The sequence below is a fragment of the Rhamphochromis sp. 'chilingali' genome (genome assembly GCF_963969265.1).
Source record: "Rhamphochromis sp. 'chilingali' genome assembly, chromosome: 1".
Taxonomy (NCBI): Eukaryota; Metazoa; Chordata; class Actinopteri; order Cichliformes; family Cichlidae; genus Rhamphochromis; species Rhamphochromis sp. 'chilingali'.
In genome coordinates this window covers 67,447,798-67,464,731 of record NC_137929.1, presented here as the reverse complement: position 1 = coordinate 67,464,731, position 16,934 = coordinate 67,447,798, and the positions used below count along the sequence as shown (strand labels likewise).

The window sequence follows — 16,934 nt, the reverse complement described above, 5'->3', positions numbered from 1 at the left end:
GATTTCCAAAATGATCACTAGGTATTCCGAGTCCGGAGGTGGAGTGAGCCAGGGTGGGTACAGCAACTGTAGCACAAAAGAGTCTTTGTTAGTAAGATGAATCACAGCGAGAATTTGAAACACAAGACCTGTTACCAACATGGGTTGATGACGAACTGGCAGTGAGTGAACATCGATGTGTGGTTTAAATCCCTCTGGCTTGATAGCCTGCAATAGGCTCCAGGTGTGCAGGAGCTGGAGTTGGCCCTGCCCAGGGGCGGATCCCAGGTCAGTTCAGGAGCCTAATGGAAACTCCAGCCACCCACCGTAGACCATGACAGTACCCCCCCCCCCCTCAAGGGACGCCACCCGGCGGCCGACCGGTCCCCAGCCCGCGACGTGACCTGAAAAAATCAGAGACAAGAGCAGGATCAAGGATAAACGAGCGAGGAACCCAGGCACGTTCCTCAGGCCCACACCCCTCCCAGTCCACCAAAAACTGGCGACCCCGACCACGGCGACGGACGTCAACGATCCGCCGAACCGTATAGGCCGGATGACCATCGATGAGCCGGGCGGGCGGAGGGGGGTCGGAAGGCGGGCACAGCACGCTGGACAGCACAGGCCTGACTTGGGAAACATGAAAAACCGGGTGAATCCGCAGACTGGGAGGAAGCTCGAGCTTCACAGCAGAGGGCGAGATGACCGAGTGGATGACATACGGCCCAATAAACCGAGGAGCCAGCTTGCGGGAGGAAACTTTAAGGGGAACATCCTTAGCCGACAGCCACACCTTCTGCCCTGGAGCGTACCGAGGAGCTGGCGACCGTAGACGATCTGCATAGCGGCAGTGGCGGGCAGCAGCTTTCTTCAGTGCCTCCTGGGTCCGAGTCCAGACGCGGCGGCAGCGCTGGAGATGGTGCTGGACGGAAGGCACAGCCAAATCAGCCTCTTCCTCAGGGAAGAGGGGAGGCTGATAGCCCAGGGACGCTTCAAATGGAGAGAGACCAGTGGATGCGGAAACATGAGAATTGTGCGCATACTCCACCCATGGGAGATGTGCTGACCAGGTAGCCGGGTTATGGGAAACCATGCAGCGGAGCATGGACTCCAGCTCTTGGTTGAGCCTCTCAGTCTGCCCGTTGGTTTGAGGGTGGTAACCAGAACTGAGGTTGGCTCAAGCACCCAGGGCAGAGCAGAAAGATTTCCAAACCTGGGATGTAAACTGAGGTCCCCTGTCAGAAGTGACCTCGACAGGAATCCCGTGGAGTTTGAAGACGTGGTCAACCATCAGTCTTGCAGTTTCCGTGGCAGTGGGTAGTTTCTCCAGGGCAACGAAGTGAGCCGCTTTTGAAAACCTGTCGATCACAGAGAGTATCACCGTTTTACCTGCTGACCTAGGCAGTCCAATGACAAAGTCCAGGGAAATGTGGGACCAAGGACGAGAAGGTACGGCTAGAGGTTGCAGAAGACCGGATGGTCGCTGATTTCGGGTCTTGTTCCTGGCGCACACGTCACAGGCAGAGACGTAGTCCCGCACATCATGTTCCAGAGTTGCCCACCAGAAGTGACGACGTAGTAGTGCGATGGTGCGGCCGATTCCAGGATGGCAGGAAAACCGGGAGGTATGAGCTCACTTAATTACAGCTGAACGGGTTGCTGTGGGAACGAAGCGGCGGCCCGGAGGACCTGTGCCAGGGTCTGGTTCATCCAGTAAAGCACGCTGGATGGATTCCTCTATGTCCCAGGATAAAAACGCTACGCGGCAGGAGGCAGGAAGCACAGGAGCTGGTTCGGTGGGTTCAGCGTCTGGGTCGTAAAGACGAGACAGGGCATCAGCCTTGGCGTTCTTGGAACCTGGACGGAAAGAGATGGCAAACTTGAAGCGATCAAAGAACAGAGACCAATGGGCCTGGCGGGCGTTTAGACGCTTAGCTGTTTTGAGGTAAGTAAGGTTTTTATGATCTGTGAAGATGGTGAATGGGTGTTCAGCTCCTTCCAATAGGTGACGCCACTCTTCCAGGGCTAACTTAATAGCCAGCAACTCTCTGTCTCCTACATCATAGTTGCGTTCAGCTGACGAGAGTCGACGTGAAAAAAAGGCACATGGGTGTAACTTGGCCTTGGAACCTGAATGCTGTGAAAGGACCGCTCCGACGCCGACGTCGGACGCGTCTACCTCTAGAACAAATGGCTTGGAGTGATCTGGGTGACACAATACTGGAGCTGAAGTAAATAGGCGCTTGAGCCTACTGAATGCTACCTCAGCTTCAGGTGTCCAGATGAACTGTCTTTTGGTGGATGTGAGTGTAGTGAGAGGAGTGGCTACCTGGCTGTAGTTGCGAATAAACCTCCGGTAGAAATTGGCAAAGCCGAGGAAACGTTGTAAGTGCTTGCGTGACGTGGGCGTGGGCCACTCTAGGATCGTGCGGATCTTGGCTGGATCAGTCTTCACCTGCCCTCCTGCGAGTATATAGCCAAGAAAAGTGACAGATTGTGCATGAAACTCACATTTCTCGGCTTTGACGTAAAGTCGGTTTTCCAGGAGGCGTTGGAGGACTGCTCGGACGTGGACATGGTGTTCCTGGGGGGTCTTGGAGAAAATGAGTATGTCATCAAGATAAACAAAGACAAACTGGTTCAGGAAATCACGGAGCACGTCGTTGACCAGGTTCTGAAAGACAGCGGGGGCATTGGTTAACCCAAACGGCATGACCAAATACTCAAAATGACCTAGGGGCGTATTAAAAGCCGTTTTCCATTCGTCCCCCTCCCTGATGCTGACAAGGTGGTAGGCATTGCGGAGATCCAGTTTGGTGAATACGGTGACTTCATGGAGGGGTTCGAAGGCTGAGCTGATAAGGGGTAAAGGATATTTGTTTTTAATGGTGATGTCGTTTAACCCTCTGTAGTCTATGCATGGACGGAGTGATTTATCCTTCTTTTCCACAAAAAAGAAGCCGGCGGCCACTGGAGAGGAGGATGGGCGGATGATACCTGCAGCTAATGACTCGTGGATGTACTTTTCCATGGACTCTCTTTCTGGTCTGGAGATGTTGAATAGCCGGCTAGAGGGAAGCGGAGCACCAGGTAGAAGGTCGATAGCGCAGTCATAAGGCCTGTGGGGTGGTAAGGACGACGCTCTGTCTTTACTGAAAACTTCCTGGAGGTCATGGTACTCAGGTGGGACGAGTGTGAGGTCAACCGGATCAACGCCCGAGGTGTTAGTGTCAGGGGCACCCGGCGGTAGGGCAGACTTGAGGCAGTGGGCTAGACAAAAAGGGCTCCAACTAGCGATTTTACTTCCAGACCAGTCTATATGAGGGTTATGTTTCTGTAGCCAGGGGTAGCCTAGGATGAGTGGTGAATCAGGAGAAGAGAAGGTGAATAAGGTAATGGCTTCATGATGGTTTCCAGAGGTGACGAGGGTTACGGGGCCAGCCTGATGGGTTATCTGAGAGAATATTTGATCGTTTAATGCGGTAACAGGGATGGGAGGATCGAGAGTCTTGAGTGGCAAATGAAGGCGTCTAGCGAGAGCTAAATCTATTAAATTTTGCTCTGCTCCGGAATCAACGAGAGCATGGAGGGGGTGAGAAACCTTATTTAGACACAGGGTGACTGGTAGAATTAACCGGGGTTTGGAACTGAAAGAGGATCCGCCCACCTGTATCCCCGAAATTACCGGCGGGCGGAGCCTTTTGGCCGAACCGAACACTGCGCTAACCTATGCTCCACTGAGCCACAGTAAAAACACGCGCCCGACCGAAGCCGTCGTTCTCGCTCCTCTGGTGTGAGACGAGAGCGGCCGATTAGCATAGGCTCCGGAGCGGCGTCCGTTTCCACGGAAACGGGAGCGGATGTTGACACCGGACGTGACGGTGGAGGAAGTGAAAACGTACGAGGCGCAGGTTTACGATGTTTCTGGTTCTTTTCTGCCTCCCTTTCCCTCAGGCGATTATCTATCCGAAGGGAAAGGGAGACCAAGTCTTCAAAGGATTTGGGCTCATCGCGGGAAGCGAGCTGGTCTTTGAGCTCGTCGTTTAAGGCGCGACGGAACACTCCCCGAAGGGCATGATCGGGCCAATTGGCCTCGGCGGCTGCAGTACGGAAGTCGATAATGAACTCCGCGACACTCCGGCTCCCCTGTTGCAACCCGAGCAACCTTTCATCAGAACTACCCTCCGATACTGGGTGAGTAAAGGTCCTTTTAAACTCGCACAGAAAATCATCAAACGAGCAGGTTGGGAGCGGGTGAGCCGACAGGTACGCCTCGGCCCATAACAGCGCCTTGCCCTGTAGCTTAGCCACCAGATATGCTACCCGAGCTGATTCGCTAGTAAATGAACGGGGTGAATGCGTGAACGCGAGAGAACATTTCAGTAGAAAGGCCGTACAGCGGCCCCGCTCCCCAGAGTACGGCTCGGGTTCTGGGAATGCAGCATCGCGAAACACGGAGCCCGAAGGGGTCGGAGCTGGGGAGGACTGGGGAGGTTCTGCCATGGGCGCAGGGGACGCGGAGGATGGGCCTGGAGGAGGGGAAAGAGCCGACTGAATCTCCTGCAGGGAAGCTAAGATCCTAGCCTGGGTCTCGCCTATGGCTTGACACCGGGTGTCGAGAACCTGCAACGCTTGCTCATGAGCCCCTAAAATGGCTCCCTGCTTGAAGACTGCTGCATGTACTGGGTCTGCTGAGTCCATTTGTTGGCCAGTTCGTACTGTCACGACGACGGATGGCCGGTACTGAATAGGACTCAGGTGCAGAAACCCAGAGCGGAGACGGTAGATGATTTAATAGTTTATTACGGTTAAGTGCAAGGGGAACAAAAAAAGGGAAACGTGGCAAAGACAGAAAATGACGAGACGTGGAGCCTTGGTGTGGCGTGCCCAGGGGAACGTGGCTAGGGCGAGGGAACGAGGCCTGAGAAGTGGAACGGAGCTGAGTGGGGAACAGTCACACTGAGGGGAGAGGATATAGAAGTTAGGCAGGTAGTGAAGGCAGCTCAGAAGTGGCCAGTATAAGAGCAGCAATTCTTACTTGCAGTTAGGGACCTGGAGTGTTTGAGAGGGGGATGATGAAGATCCAGGGGAGGCTGAGTGGCGTGGAAAGGCTGACCTGAGATCCGGGGCTCCAGATGGAGTGTGATGGCAGGAGGGCAGGCAGGTGAGGCACAGAGGGATTTCCAAAATGATCACTAGGTATTCCGAGTCCGGAGGTGGAGTGAGCCAGGGTGGGTACAGCAACTGTAGCACAAAAGAGTCTTTGTTAGTAAGATGAATCACAGCGAGAATTTGAAACACAAGACCTGTTACCAACATGGGTTGATGACGAACTGGCAGTGAGTGAACATCGATGTGTGGTTTAAATCCCTCTGGCTTGATAGCCTGCAATAGGCTCCAGGTGTGCAGGAGCTGGAGTTGGCCCTGCCCAGGGGCGGATCCCAGGTCAGTTCAGGAGCCTAATGGAAACTCCAGCCACCCACCGTAGACCATGACACTCAAACTCAAAGGGAGCAAGTTCCAGAGTCTGGTAGCCACTGATACAAATGCTCTGCCACCTTTTGTTTTTAACCTTGTATGCTGGACAGCCAGCAACCCCTGGTCACAAGACCTCAGGGACCTGCTGGGGTGATAGGAAAGAAGACGATCACTTAAGTAAGTTGGAGCTACACCGTGCAGGGCCCTATAGCTCATGATTATGATCTTAAATTGGACCCTGAACTTGACAGGGAGCCAATGCAGCTAAATCAGCAGGGGAGTGGCATGGGAGTGTTTGTGATGCTTTGTCAGAAGCCTGGCAGCAGCATTCTGAACACCCTGCAGTCGTTCCAGGGAGGCATTACTTAAGCAAGTAAACAAGGTATTACAATAATCTAAGCGAGATGAAACAAAAGCATGAATAATCACTTCCAATTTGGAACGTGACACAATGGGACTCAGCTTAGCGATATTTCTTAAATGGTAAAAACAAGAGCGAACCAAAGATTTAACGTGTGTGTCCAGCGTCAGAGCTGGATCAAATGTAACACCAAGGTTCCTAATGGATGATTTAATATAGGAAGCAAGAGGGCCTAGATTTTTAACCACGAGGGGAACAAATTTCTCAGGAGCAAAGACAATGACTTCTGTTTTATCAGCATTTAGTTGAAGGTAATTGCCAGCCAGCCAATCTCTAATGGAATCTAAGCAGGACTGCAAGATTTGGAGCTTAGAAACATCAGGTGGCCTAAAAGAGATATATAGCTGAATATCATCTGCATAACAATGATATGAAATATCAGAGAAAGAGCTAAGAAGTTGCAGAAGAGGGAGTAAATACAACAAAAACAATAATGGTCCCAAGACAGAGCCCTGAGGCACCCCATAGGCAAGAGAGCTGGCGGAGGATCTGAACTTAGAGGTAGCCACAAAGAAAGATCGATTTGACAAATAGGATTTAACCCATTCCAATGCGGTACCCGATACACCCACCCAGTGGTTTAATCTATCTAACAAAATAAGATGATCAGCAGTGTCAAAAGCAGAGGTCAGAATCAGAATCAGAATCAGAATGGGGTTTATTGCCAGATGTTGAGGTTTACAACATTAGGAAATTGCTGCGGTGCTTCAGTGCAAACAATAAGAATTAAAGTGCTATGTAGAAAGAAAGATATGTGCATGAGATATACATGAGATATATACATGAGAATAAGAATTATGAGTGCTACGTAGAAAGATATATACATGAGTGGTCAGATCCAGCAACATCAAAACAGTGCACTCTCAAGCATCATAATTCATCAAAATATCATTACACACTCTAAGAAGTGCAGTTTCGGTAGAGTGAGTCTTACGAAAGCCAGATTGAAGTTTATCAAGAACATTGTGTTCATCTAGAAAATCCGTGAGTTGCTTGGCCACAACCTTTTCTAAAATCTTGGCAATAAAAGGCAATTTTGAGATGGGTCTGTAACTGGAAAGCAAAGAAGGATCAAGTTTAGGTTTTTTTAAAAGTGAGTGAATGGCAGCACTTTTACAGTAAACAGGGACCTGACCAGAGAGCAGAGATGCATTAAGAATTTTAAGAACACTAGGACCAATAGACTCAAAAACATTTTTAAGTAAAGACCCAGATAAAATATCAAGGATCTCATTGAAGTGACCAGCTTCAACAACTCAGGTAAAGACACTGGTGAAAATCTTTCAAATCTGACAGGAGCAACAATATCCCTAATTGTGTCAAATAGAACCTTAGGGTTACCTCTGCTCCTAGAGACTAGGTTTGAACAATAAGCAGCCCTTGCATCACGAACTGAAGTGTTAAAAGAAACTAAAAGGTCTTTTAAATGAAAGAGATGAACCTGTAAACGAGTCTTTCTCCACAAACGCTCAGCTTTACGACAGACACGCTTTAAACAGCGAATGCTGTCGTAACAGGTCATAAGGAGAACATTAGTAACCTTTACTACAGCTCATGTTGTGCTTTGTTGTCCTCTCAGTCCGCTCGGTGGGGGTGGATTCAGGGGTGGAGTCTGTCCAGCTGATCTGCAAAACCACAGTTTGCCTGCCTACAGATGCTAAAGTGGAGTGGAAGGATGCAAACAACAAATCAAATCAAAATCAAATCAAATCACTTTTATTGTCACATCACATGTGCAGGCACACTGGCACAGCACATGCGAGTGAAATTCTTGTGTGCGAGCCCCACAAGCAACAGAGATGTGCAAACACAACAACACAAACCAGCAAATACAAGAATGGCTACATCTGAAACTAATAAATATATGTACAATATATAATAGTGTATGCATTTCTGGACGTGTATACTAAATATTATCCTGTGTGTGTGTGTGTGTGTGTGTGTGTGTGTGTGTGTGTGTGTGTGTGTGTGTATACACATTTTACAAATTAAATAGTAAAAAAAATAAAATAATAATAATAATAATAATAATAAATAAAATATATAAAATATACAGAGTTGAATATGTGCAAAACAAGTGGCATTTATATACAGTGTGGAGTGCATAGTGTTGAAGTTCCCGTAGTGAAGCTGAGGTGTCTATGAAGTGTTCAGCAGTCTGATGGCCTGATGGAAAAAGCTGTCTCTCAGTCTGCTGGTATGGGACCGGATGCTGCAGAACCTCCTTCCTGATGGAAGCAGTCTGAACAGTTTATGGCTGGGGTGACTGGAGTCCTTGATGATCCTCCCCACTTTCCTCAGGCAGCGCTTCCTGTAGATGTCTTGGAGGGAGGGAAGCTCACCTCCAATTATCCGTTCAGAGCACCGCACTACTCGCTGGAGAGCTTTGCAGTTGTAGGCGGTGCTGTTGCCATACCAGGTGGTGATACATCCAGTGAGGATGCTCTCAATGGCACAGTGATAGAAGGTCCTGAGGATGCGGGGGCTCATGCCGAATCTTTTCAGTCTCCTGAGAAAGAAGAGGCGCTGCTGCGCCTTCTTCACTGTTTTGTTTATGTGTACTGACCACGTAAGATCCTCAGCCAGATGTACTCCAAGGAAACGGAAGCTGCTCACTCTCTCCACAGCAGCGCCGTTGATGGTGATGGGGGTGTGTACTTCTCTGCACCTCCGGAAGTCCACTATCAACTCCTTTGTCTTTGCGACGTTGAGGGTGAGATGGTTGTCTTGACACCAGTGGGTCAGGGCGCTGACCTCCTCCCTGTAAGCCGTCTCATCACCATTGGTGATAAGACCCACCACTGTAGTGTCGTCCGCCAACTTCACAATGATGACAAAAGGAAGGTCCACGTGTATGAGAACGGCTCTGACCAGCCTGAAGAACAGGACGATAAATACAAGAACCGAACAAAGATGAAGAGAAACTTACTGGAACCTGGAGACCTCAGTCTGACCCTGAAACACCCCACAGATGGAGACAACTCTACCTACACCTGCACCGTCTACAGCAGGGAGGGAAACATCATGATGGAGAAACAAGTGGAGCTGAAAGTCAGAGGTCAGTGCTGTAGATCCAGGTCAAAGGTCAAAAGGTCAGACTCATGATGGTGGTTCAGTCTCAGTGGGCTCCATCCAATAATGTCACAGTGTTAGCATGTCTGATGTTTGTGGCTGTTTTGGTTTTTATTTGATTTCCTCCCAAATGTAAAAGCTTCAGCAGATGAACTGTAGGAGTAAAGTTCATGTGTGAGACTTCATCTGAAAGGTAACATCTTCTAGTTTCTGAACATGTGTTTGGTTAGCACGTGGCTAAAACACAGGCTAAGCTAAGTCAGCTCAAATCTCAGTAAAAACCTTCTTTGGTCCTCATCTATAATCAGTCATATCTGAGTCACAATAACTAGAAGATGATTTCTAGCAGAAGTGTGAACATCTCCACATCCTTTCTCCATGTTATCATCCAAAGCTGTGTGAAGTTTCAGAGCTCTGCAGCTAACAGAGACTTTCAGTTTGCTGCTCTCTTCCTCTGACAGCTCCATTCTTAGGGAGCGTTAGTTCTCTGTTTCACTTTATTCCACTTATTCAGTCTGATGTTCTCTGATCTGTTTCTCTTGTTTAGTGTCTTAAAGGCTGCCAGTGCCTCTCGTGGCTTTAACCAACCTTTCTCTTTATTTCTGAGCTTTTTAAGGACTTTAACTGATGCATCAACCTTTGAAAATGGAAAGAAATCAGTCAGATTCATGGCTGCATCACAGTGTCACATGTAGTTCTCCACATCAGCTGGATTATATCTATAGCAGCAAACAGCAGCTGATGCACAAATCTTTGTCTGTGTTAATAAAGTTGGATCAGTTCAAATAATTTGTTGCTCTGCACTTGAAAGCAGCTTGTACAGTTTCCTAACTAATACTGTAATTCTGTATATGAGATTTTATTGGCTGTTAGTGAGCCACTCAAGAACATTCAGACCAATCAGGAGACTGTGGGGGAGGGATGTGTAGTTGACCTTTTAGCATTTAACCACGAGCTGTAAACATGGATAAGGTTAGCAGAGAATAATGTCTGTTAGTGAGGTGGATGTAGAGTTTAGCAACGATAGAGTTTGGTGTCATCTCCACAGCTCATAATGTATGCTATGCCTTCTGATGATACTGCCTAAATGAAGCATGTATAATGTAAACAGAATTGGTCCTAGCACTGAAGCCTGTGGAACACCATAATTGACCTTAGTGTGTGAAGAGGACTCTCCATTTACATGAACAAAGTGGAGTCTATTAGATAGATATTGTGAAGAGAAAATTATTTAGAAGGTAAAGGAACTCAGACTCAAGATATCTTTTACATGTGCACACATGGACGATCCCCCCTCATCGCCCGATCCATCCTGCAGCAACGTGTGCAGGACAGATGTGACAGAGAGGAAAGACCGCCCAGGGCATCCAAAATGTCCTTTATTTATACCTAAAGCAAGTATCCACAGCAGTAGGAGTGGCATGTATGGAACTGATAATTTTCCTTAAAAGTAGAAACTGTTCGCTTGTCAGCTGAAACAGGAGATAACTTGGTATGTATAGAAATGCAGACATTCCCATAAAAGGAAAGGGAGAGAGAGAGAACGCCAGCTTGTCTGTAAGAATAACGGTGTGTTCACACCGAACGCGATGGACGCGAATAGAGCGTCAGGTTTACATGTAAAGTCAATGGAAAGGCGCGATGACGCGCGATTGCGGGTCCCGCGAAAATTCGGAAGCAGATTTGCGTCGCGAAAACGCCAAAACGCGTGAAACGCGCGTCAGTGTAGCGCGTCTGGCGCGTTTGACTCGCGAATAAAACCACGCGCGTGAGTTTTTGTGTTGCATTTTGTGCATACGCGCGTTTCGCGTCTACCGCTCGAGTTGGAAAAATCTGAACTCCAGCGTCAAATCGCGCCGCGACAACCAATCAGGAGCCTGGTGACGTGGCTGTTACCTAGGTCAAAGGGGCAGATCCAGCCAAAGCCTTTCATACTTCAATGGAGGGGAAGGCTAATCAATGCGGTAGCAAACAACTCGGAGCTGTACAACACCAGCTGCTTTCAGTACCGAGACAGGAATAATAAGGACCGAGCTTGGAGGAAGATATGTGAAGAGATCGGGCAACCTGGTAAGTTCATTCATTTCTCTTTTGAAAGTTTTCACTGACCCGGGGAAGCCGCACAAAAGCTAGCAAGCCACCGCTATTTTCCCACTGACGTACAAATACCGTTCTGCTTTTATGCATGTTGTCATTTAGGAATATATTTTATTGTTTATTAATAAACAGCACACAGCGGTCCCGCTGTTCATCCGTCACTGCTTTGCTTTTTCGCTGATTTTTTATTGCACAGTACAGCATTGCATTCTGCAGCCTGATTGACAAATCTCCTGCGCTTGCCAAATTTATCACGTTTGGTTTTGATAACCATCGCGTCCAATAGAAAAAACAGCACAAAAACACCCATAACTATGAGCCTCATTCGGAAATAGACACCTGCACCGTGAGGGAAAAAGGCGCACGAAAGTGGCGGGCAGATGAAGACAAACCGCGGCATAATAATACTTTTACGTTTTGCAATCTACAAAGGTTTGCACTTTGAGAATCAATTGTGAGAACTGTGACCAGGGGCTAGTTATTCTGAGAACCCCTGCAATAAATGAGGGACCACTGTCTACTCTACGATTATTATATCCAACCTGTTAACATTTAATACTGTATTGATAGAACCAACTGATTCTGCAGCAGAGCATCCCCAGTCCCTGAGCTCCTGCTGCTGCACCCACAGATATGTACAGCAAGCACTGATACCTTTTTAGTCGGTGGGATTCCCTTGTGATCACCTTTACTAAATATCTACAACCAATCTGATTATATCCTGTTATTGTTTTTTTTTTTTTTTCAATGTTGAAATTAAAATCTAGTAGCAGCCTTCTCATTTCTTTGTGTTTTGTGCTGTTTTACAGGCCCACAGAGGAGGACGGCTCCGAGGCAGATGAGGGACGGGTCCCAGGACGGTCCATCGGCGGTGGAGCTGGCCATCCTGGAGTCCCTGAAGAGGCCACACCAGTCTCCAATGGAGCATTTCCTCCTCAGCCTTGTTCCTGCTCTGGAGAGCAGCTGGTCCTTTTTATTCCTGTCTCTCTGTAAATTCTTATATTTTATATATTTATGTTTAATGTTTTTCTGTTTGAGACTTTTAATATTATTTCAAATAAATGTTTATAATGACTAATGTCTCAGTTCTACTACACAGCAAATGTTGGCACACAACTTGACACATGTAGAATTTATTTCATATTATACTAATGACAAAATATACTGATACAGTGGGATGCAGAAGTTTGGGCAACCTTGTTAATAGACATTATTTTCCTGTATAAATCGTTGGTTGTTACAATAAAAAATGTCAGTTAAATATCATACAGGAGACACACACAGTGATATTTGAGAAGTGAAAAGAAGTTTACTGGATTTACAGAAAGTGTGCAATAATTGTTTAAACAAAATCAAGCAGGTGCATCAATTTGGGCACCACAAAAAAGAAATGAAATGAATATTTAGTGTATATCAATGTGTGTGTCTCCTATATGATATATGGGGTGCCTTTGTCTGGATGTGCTTCCCATCCAGAGCTGCACAGCACAGAGGAAAGTTCCAGCGCTCCTGGAATCCCTCTGTGATGGAGCGCCAGTCTCCAGGTGAAGGCACAGCCATGAAGTCGTCCACTAGACAGTCCCAGATGGACGTCGCTGCCTGGGGGGTGATCTGGCTCACCGTGGACACACCGACTCTGAAACTGAACGCGATGGTCCTGAAGGAGTCCCCGGTGACAAGGAACCTGGACAAAATTGTTCAAAATCAGTATTATGTGTACTGCAGTTACAAAATACATTATTCAAATTCCAAAATACTTTTGTGATGTCAGATTTAAATCACAAAACATGAATCTTACATAAAACATTTTGTAATTATAAGGATAATTACAAAATGTATATTAGATAATATCTAAAACAGTTGTGTTTTGTTTTAACTTTAACATATCATAATTTGATTGGTAGCAACTTTCACAACTACAGTGAGCCAATCACTCATAATTCCTAAACATGTCAATCAGGTAGGAATGAAGTGAGACATTAATAGAAATAAAGAGTTGTATGTTGACATGTAGCCCTTTCCTTGCTTAAATCATTAATATTTTTGAAAAATTAATCTGTGATAAGACAGCTTATCAAGATAGAACCATGTAACTAGAGATGAACCAAACTGTTCACAGTTTTATCTAACTCTGTTTTAATAAAGGCTGGTGACCCCTGTTATAGTCTGACAGCTGCAGGGATTATATACAAATATTCAACTATCCCAGAATTAAACCAGGTCTAAATAAAAAGGAGTGAGTATCACTACAAAGGTTAACTCAGTGGTCCTAATGCTACAGTTTGATATCAGCAAACACCGAGCGCATACATTGATGTGACACCACAGCCATGCTATCATGCAAACACTGATAACAGCATAAATCGAATTAAATCGGGACTTGATGAGACCTTCTGAGTATCACTAGAAATATTATAAAGAGTCGTCTCTGTACCACAGTTTGCTTTCAGTAAACACCGACAGCATTCACTGTTAGCATAGCACATCCATGTTAGCAGTGTATAACTGGATGGATTAGCATATTAGCACAGATATCAATAAAGGACTACCGTATTAAATAGTTTTACTAACCTCAGGCAGACGGACAGGCGCTCTGCAGGTGGGATTGAGCGTCTGTAGTTGGTGTCTAGGCGGGCGATGCTGGGACCGACGAGGGAAAGCAGGTCCTCAAACTGGCCGACGGTGATAGCGCTGGAATCGGCCGTCATCCAGGCGCAGCTCCTGGAGCAAGTGGTGAAACTCACCAAACTGCTCATGCCTCTGGAGGACCTGATGGACCCAGGTACGGCGAGGACGTCTTTTACGCTGCTGCTCTGCTCTCCACAGTACATAGAGAAGGGAGACTCTCTCTTCAAGCGCTAGCTCGATAGCTGCCATCTTGCAAAGATACCGGTCTGGCACAACTCCCTCCCACATTCCTCCCACATTTCCGGTTGGATTTTTCTTGGACACGCGTTGAGACGCGAATGTACACGCGTCAAATTAGGGGCGTTTGGGGCGTTTTATTCGCGTCCATCGCGTTCGGTGTGAACACACCGTAAGAGGAAGTGTCGTATGTCACCGCATTCCTCTACACATATGGCTTCAATCTCTCTTCCTGTGTTGGCTCCATTCACAACCTCTTCTTCCTTTAAATGAAGCTACAACTAAGCAAAATTAAAAATCTTTCATCATTCCCTCCTGTTGTCGCTAATTTAAAGAATATACATCAATGTGTTTCAGACACAGACCCTACATTGTGAGTGCTTTCGGTCTCGTCGTCATAAAATGTGTATCATTCAAACATAATCATTCATCACATTAGTTTCATACTCATCGTCTTCTCCTTCTTCCTCATCTGGCACAGTGACATATGCAATGAGAGATTAGGATATCATTCCTCTTACACAGGGAATAATACATGTAGTAAAGATACAAAACATGATAAGTATTAGGCCAATAAACATCAAAACCTTAAACATCAATGTTCTCCATCAGTCGCTCAATCGGTTACCTGTGCCTGTTGAACATTTCTAAGTAATTATAGAGCATTTGTCATATTATCAGAATGCACATTGTCTGACATATATGTACAACAAGTTGTATTGAACAAAACACACAGTCCGCCCTTTTCTGCCAAGATCATGTCCAGGGCGACTCGGTGTTGCATAACAGTCATTCTTATGGCATCAATTTCCTGATTTTGCTTGTTGTTGATGGTGGTCGATGCATTTAAAAACAGCCCAAAACGATAGTCCAATAGTCAGGGGGTCACTGTGGTTTAGGACAATTCCTGAATATTGATAATCTGGACTGGTAAAACTTGCTGCGCATGTCACTTGAGTCATATTCATAGGTTTGCCATATAATATAGCATGCTGTGTTGTAGTAGGCATGTGTGAGCATATATATCTGTATCAGGCGTTGTTCATCCAGGGATGGATGTGGTCCTGTGTCACTTCGACCAGGTGTGAATTGTCATATGTCCATGTCCTTCTATGCAAGTTGGCTTCTTGATCCATTAAGTGCATCAGAGTCCATGCTGTAAGCAGCAGGGCCAAGGTGGTAAACAGAATAATCTTCATGATGACCAGACACACCGATTTGCTCTGGTGAGTAGACTACAGGCGAGAAGTGGAAGGCGGGATATACCCAATCAGTCCTCCCTTCACCTGTAGATCACCAAAGAGTCGGGGTGTTGGTGTCTTTTAGGTTGTGCTGTCACTCACTTCCACCTTTTTGCAATGGCTCTGGTGGATCCAAAAGGGCCTCTCAGCGATTTTGCAAGCTGTTGGTGTCGTTAAGAGTACTTGGCATGGACCTTATCGCCTGAGTTTAATCTGCAAGAGACTTGAGAAGCGTCGCACAGCAGTTCAAAACAATATCCCTATTTTCTACTAAAGTTGTCTCTCTAACAGATTTATCTATTGGTTCACTTGTATCAATTCATGCACTCATTCATTGCATTCATGCAATTACTACTGATTCTTTCCAAAAATAATTTCACATGTAACAATTTATATATATGTGTTTTCTATTTTTTATTTACCTCTTTGTTGTGCTCTGGTGGACATCTCTAAACACCATCATGAGTTCAGGCTTCAATTTCAACCCAATTATACTCCTCTGGGCTTCACCTTCCCACTGGCCCCTGTACCCTTCTCAAAGTGTCCTTTGTTGTCTTAAATCTCCAGCAAACACAATCTGTTTCTTCTCCGTTTCTTTTCAGTATTTTCCTTTTAGATTAAGTCCCAGCCAGGCAAAATATCACATTCAGTGCCTTTAAACAGTTATGTCGCACTGTTCTTGCCAGCCTGCTGTTAATTCTTCAGGTTCACGATGTTCTGTTGGTCTTCATCAGGAGATTGACTGTCCTTTGAGCTTCTTCTCAGGATCGGGACAAGTGGGAGGTCAAGCTGTAAAATTTTAAGCCAAACTTTGGCCTGTTTTCTCCCAGTTATGTTAATCTATGGTTTTGCTGCTATGCTCAAAATTCTAGGTTGAGAAAAGTCCACCTTTATCTATTTGTGGCCTATATTAACACACTAAACCATACCATTAATATCATTTTCATTTCTTTTCTTAAAGCCTCCATTGCTTCATCTGGCTTGAGTCTGTCTCTTATGTTTTTTTCTCTGGGTGCTCACTCCTTCTATGGGCATGCAAAGGTCCTGTCACACACACACTTCCTGTTACTCTCTTTTGTGTTTCTACAGGCTAATCAAACTCATTTTGCATTTACAATCTACAAACCCTTTGTAATTCTACTAACTTTTGATCTAAAATGTAGCGTCATTCACACAATAATTTCACTTGTCCCGATAAAATCCTTGACATTCATTCAATTCAATAAAATCCATGTGGATGGTGTGGAAAACTGGCCTCTCTTAGGTCTTAAGTTTCCTTGTGAGTTGTGTTTTTGACAGAATAGGCATGTTCTTACAAATTTTTTGCTAAAGTTTCAAAATTTATAGTGTAAAAGTGTGTATTGTATTGTTTATCTATACTATATCTCCCTCCTGTTTACACATGTATTACTTCATGTGTCACTACAACCGCTGTCCTGTGTAACGACTCTGGTAATATTGGTTTTCCATCACAGACCATCAAGTCATCTTTCAGTTGTGCTCCACATTTCAGCCGCTTGTTCTGTTCAGTGATTGTTGCAGCTTTTTGTTCGGTTTTTAGTACATCAAGTGGTATTTGTGGGCAGCAGTCGGATACTAGTAGCTCTGCTAATTGTTGTGCAGCCTGTTTTGCTGCTTGATCTGCAAAATTATTTCCTTTTGTGACAATAAAATTGTCTTTTTGATATGCTGCACATTTGCAAAGTGCCAATTGTTTTGGCAAGGTGATCACTTCCAGCAAGATTTTTAGAAAGCTGCCGTGTTTCACTGGGTTACCCGTA

At 45.9% G+C, this 16,934-nt stretch overlaps 1 protein-coding gene and 1 long non-coding RNA gene across 2 annotated transcripts; one reads left to right on the top strand and one right to left on the bottom strand.

Annotated features, from left to right (window-relative positions):
* Positions 1–10,521: 10,521 nt before the first annotated feature.
* LOC308385796 lies at positions 10,522–12,121 on the top strand. Its single transcript, XR_013969649.1, has 2 exons — positions 10,522–11,020; positions 11,857–12,121. It is a non-coding gene; the product is annotated as an uncharacterized lncRNA (long non-coding RNA).
* Positions 12,122–12,254: 133 nt separating this feature from the next.
* LOC308409381 (uncharacterized protein) lies at positions 12,255–13,957 on the bottom strand. The gene is made up of 2 exons (XM_080902083.1): positions 13,619–13,957; positions 12,255–12,731 (listed from the first exon to the last, which is right to left on the bottom strand). Exons 1-2 carry the CDS (start codon positions 13,876–13,878, stop codon positions 12,461–12,463), a joined length of 531 nt encoding a protein of 176 aa, XP_080758209.1. The 5' UTR covers positions 13,879–13,957; the 3' UTR covers positions 12,255–12,460.
* Between the last annotated feature and the right edge of the window lie 2,977 nt (positions 13,958–16,934).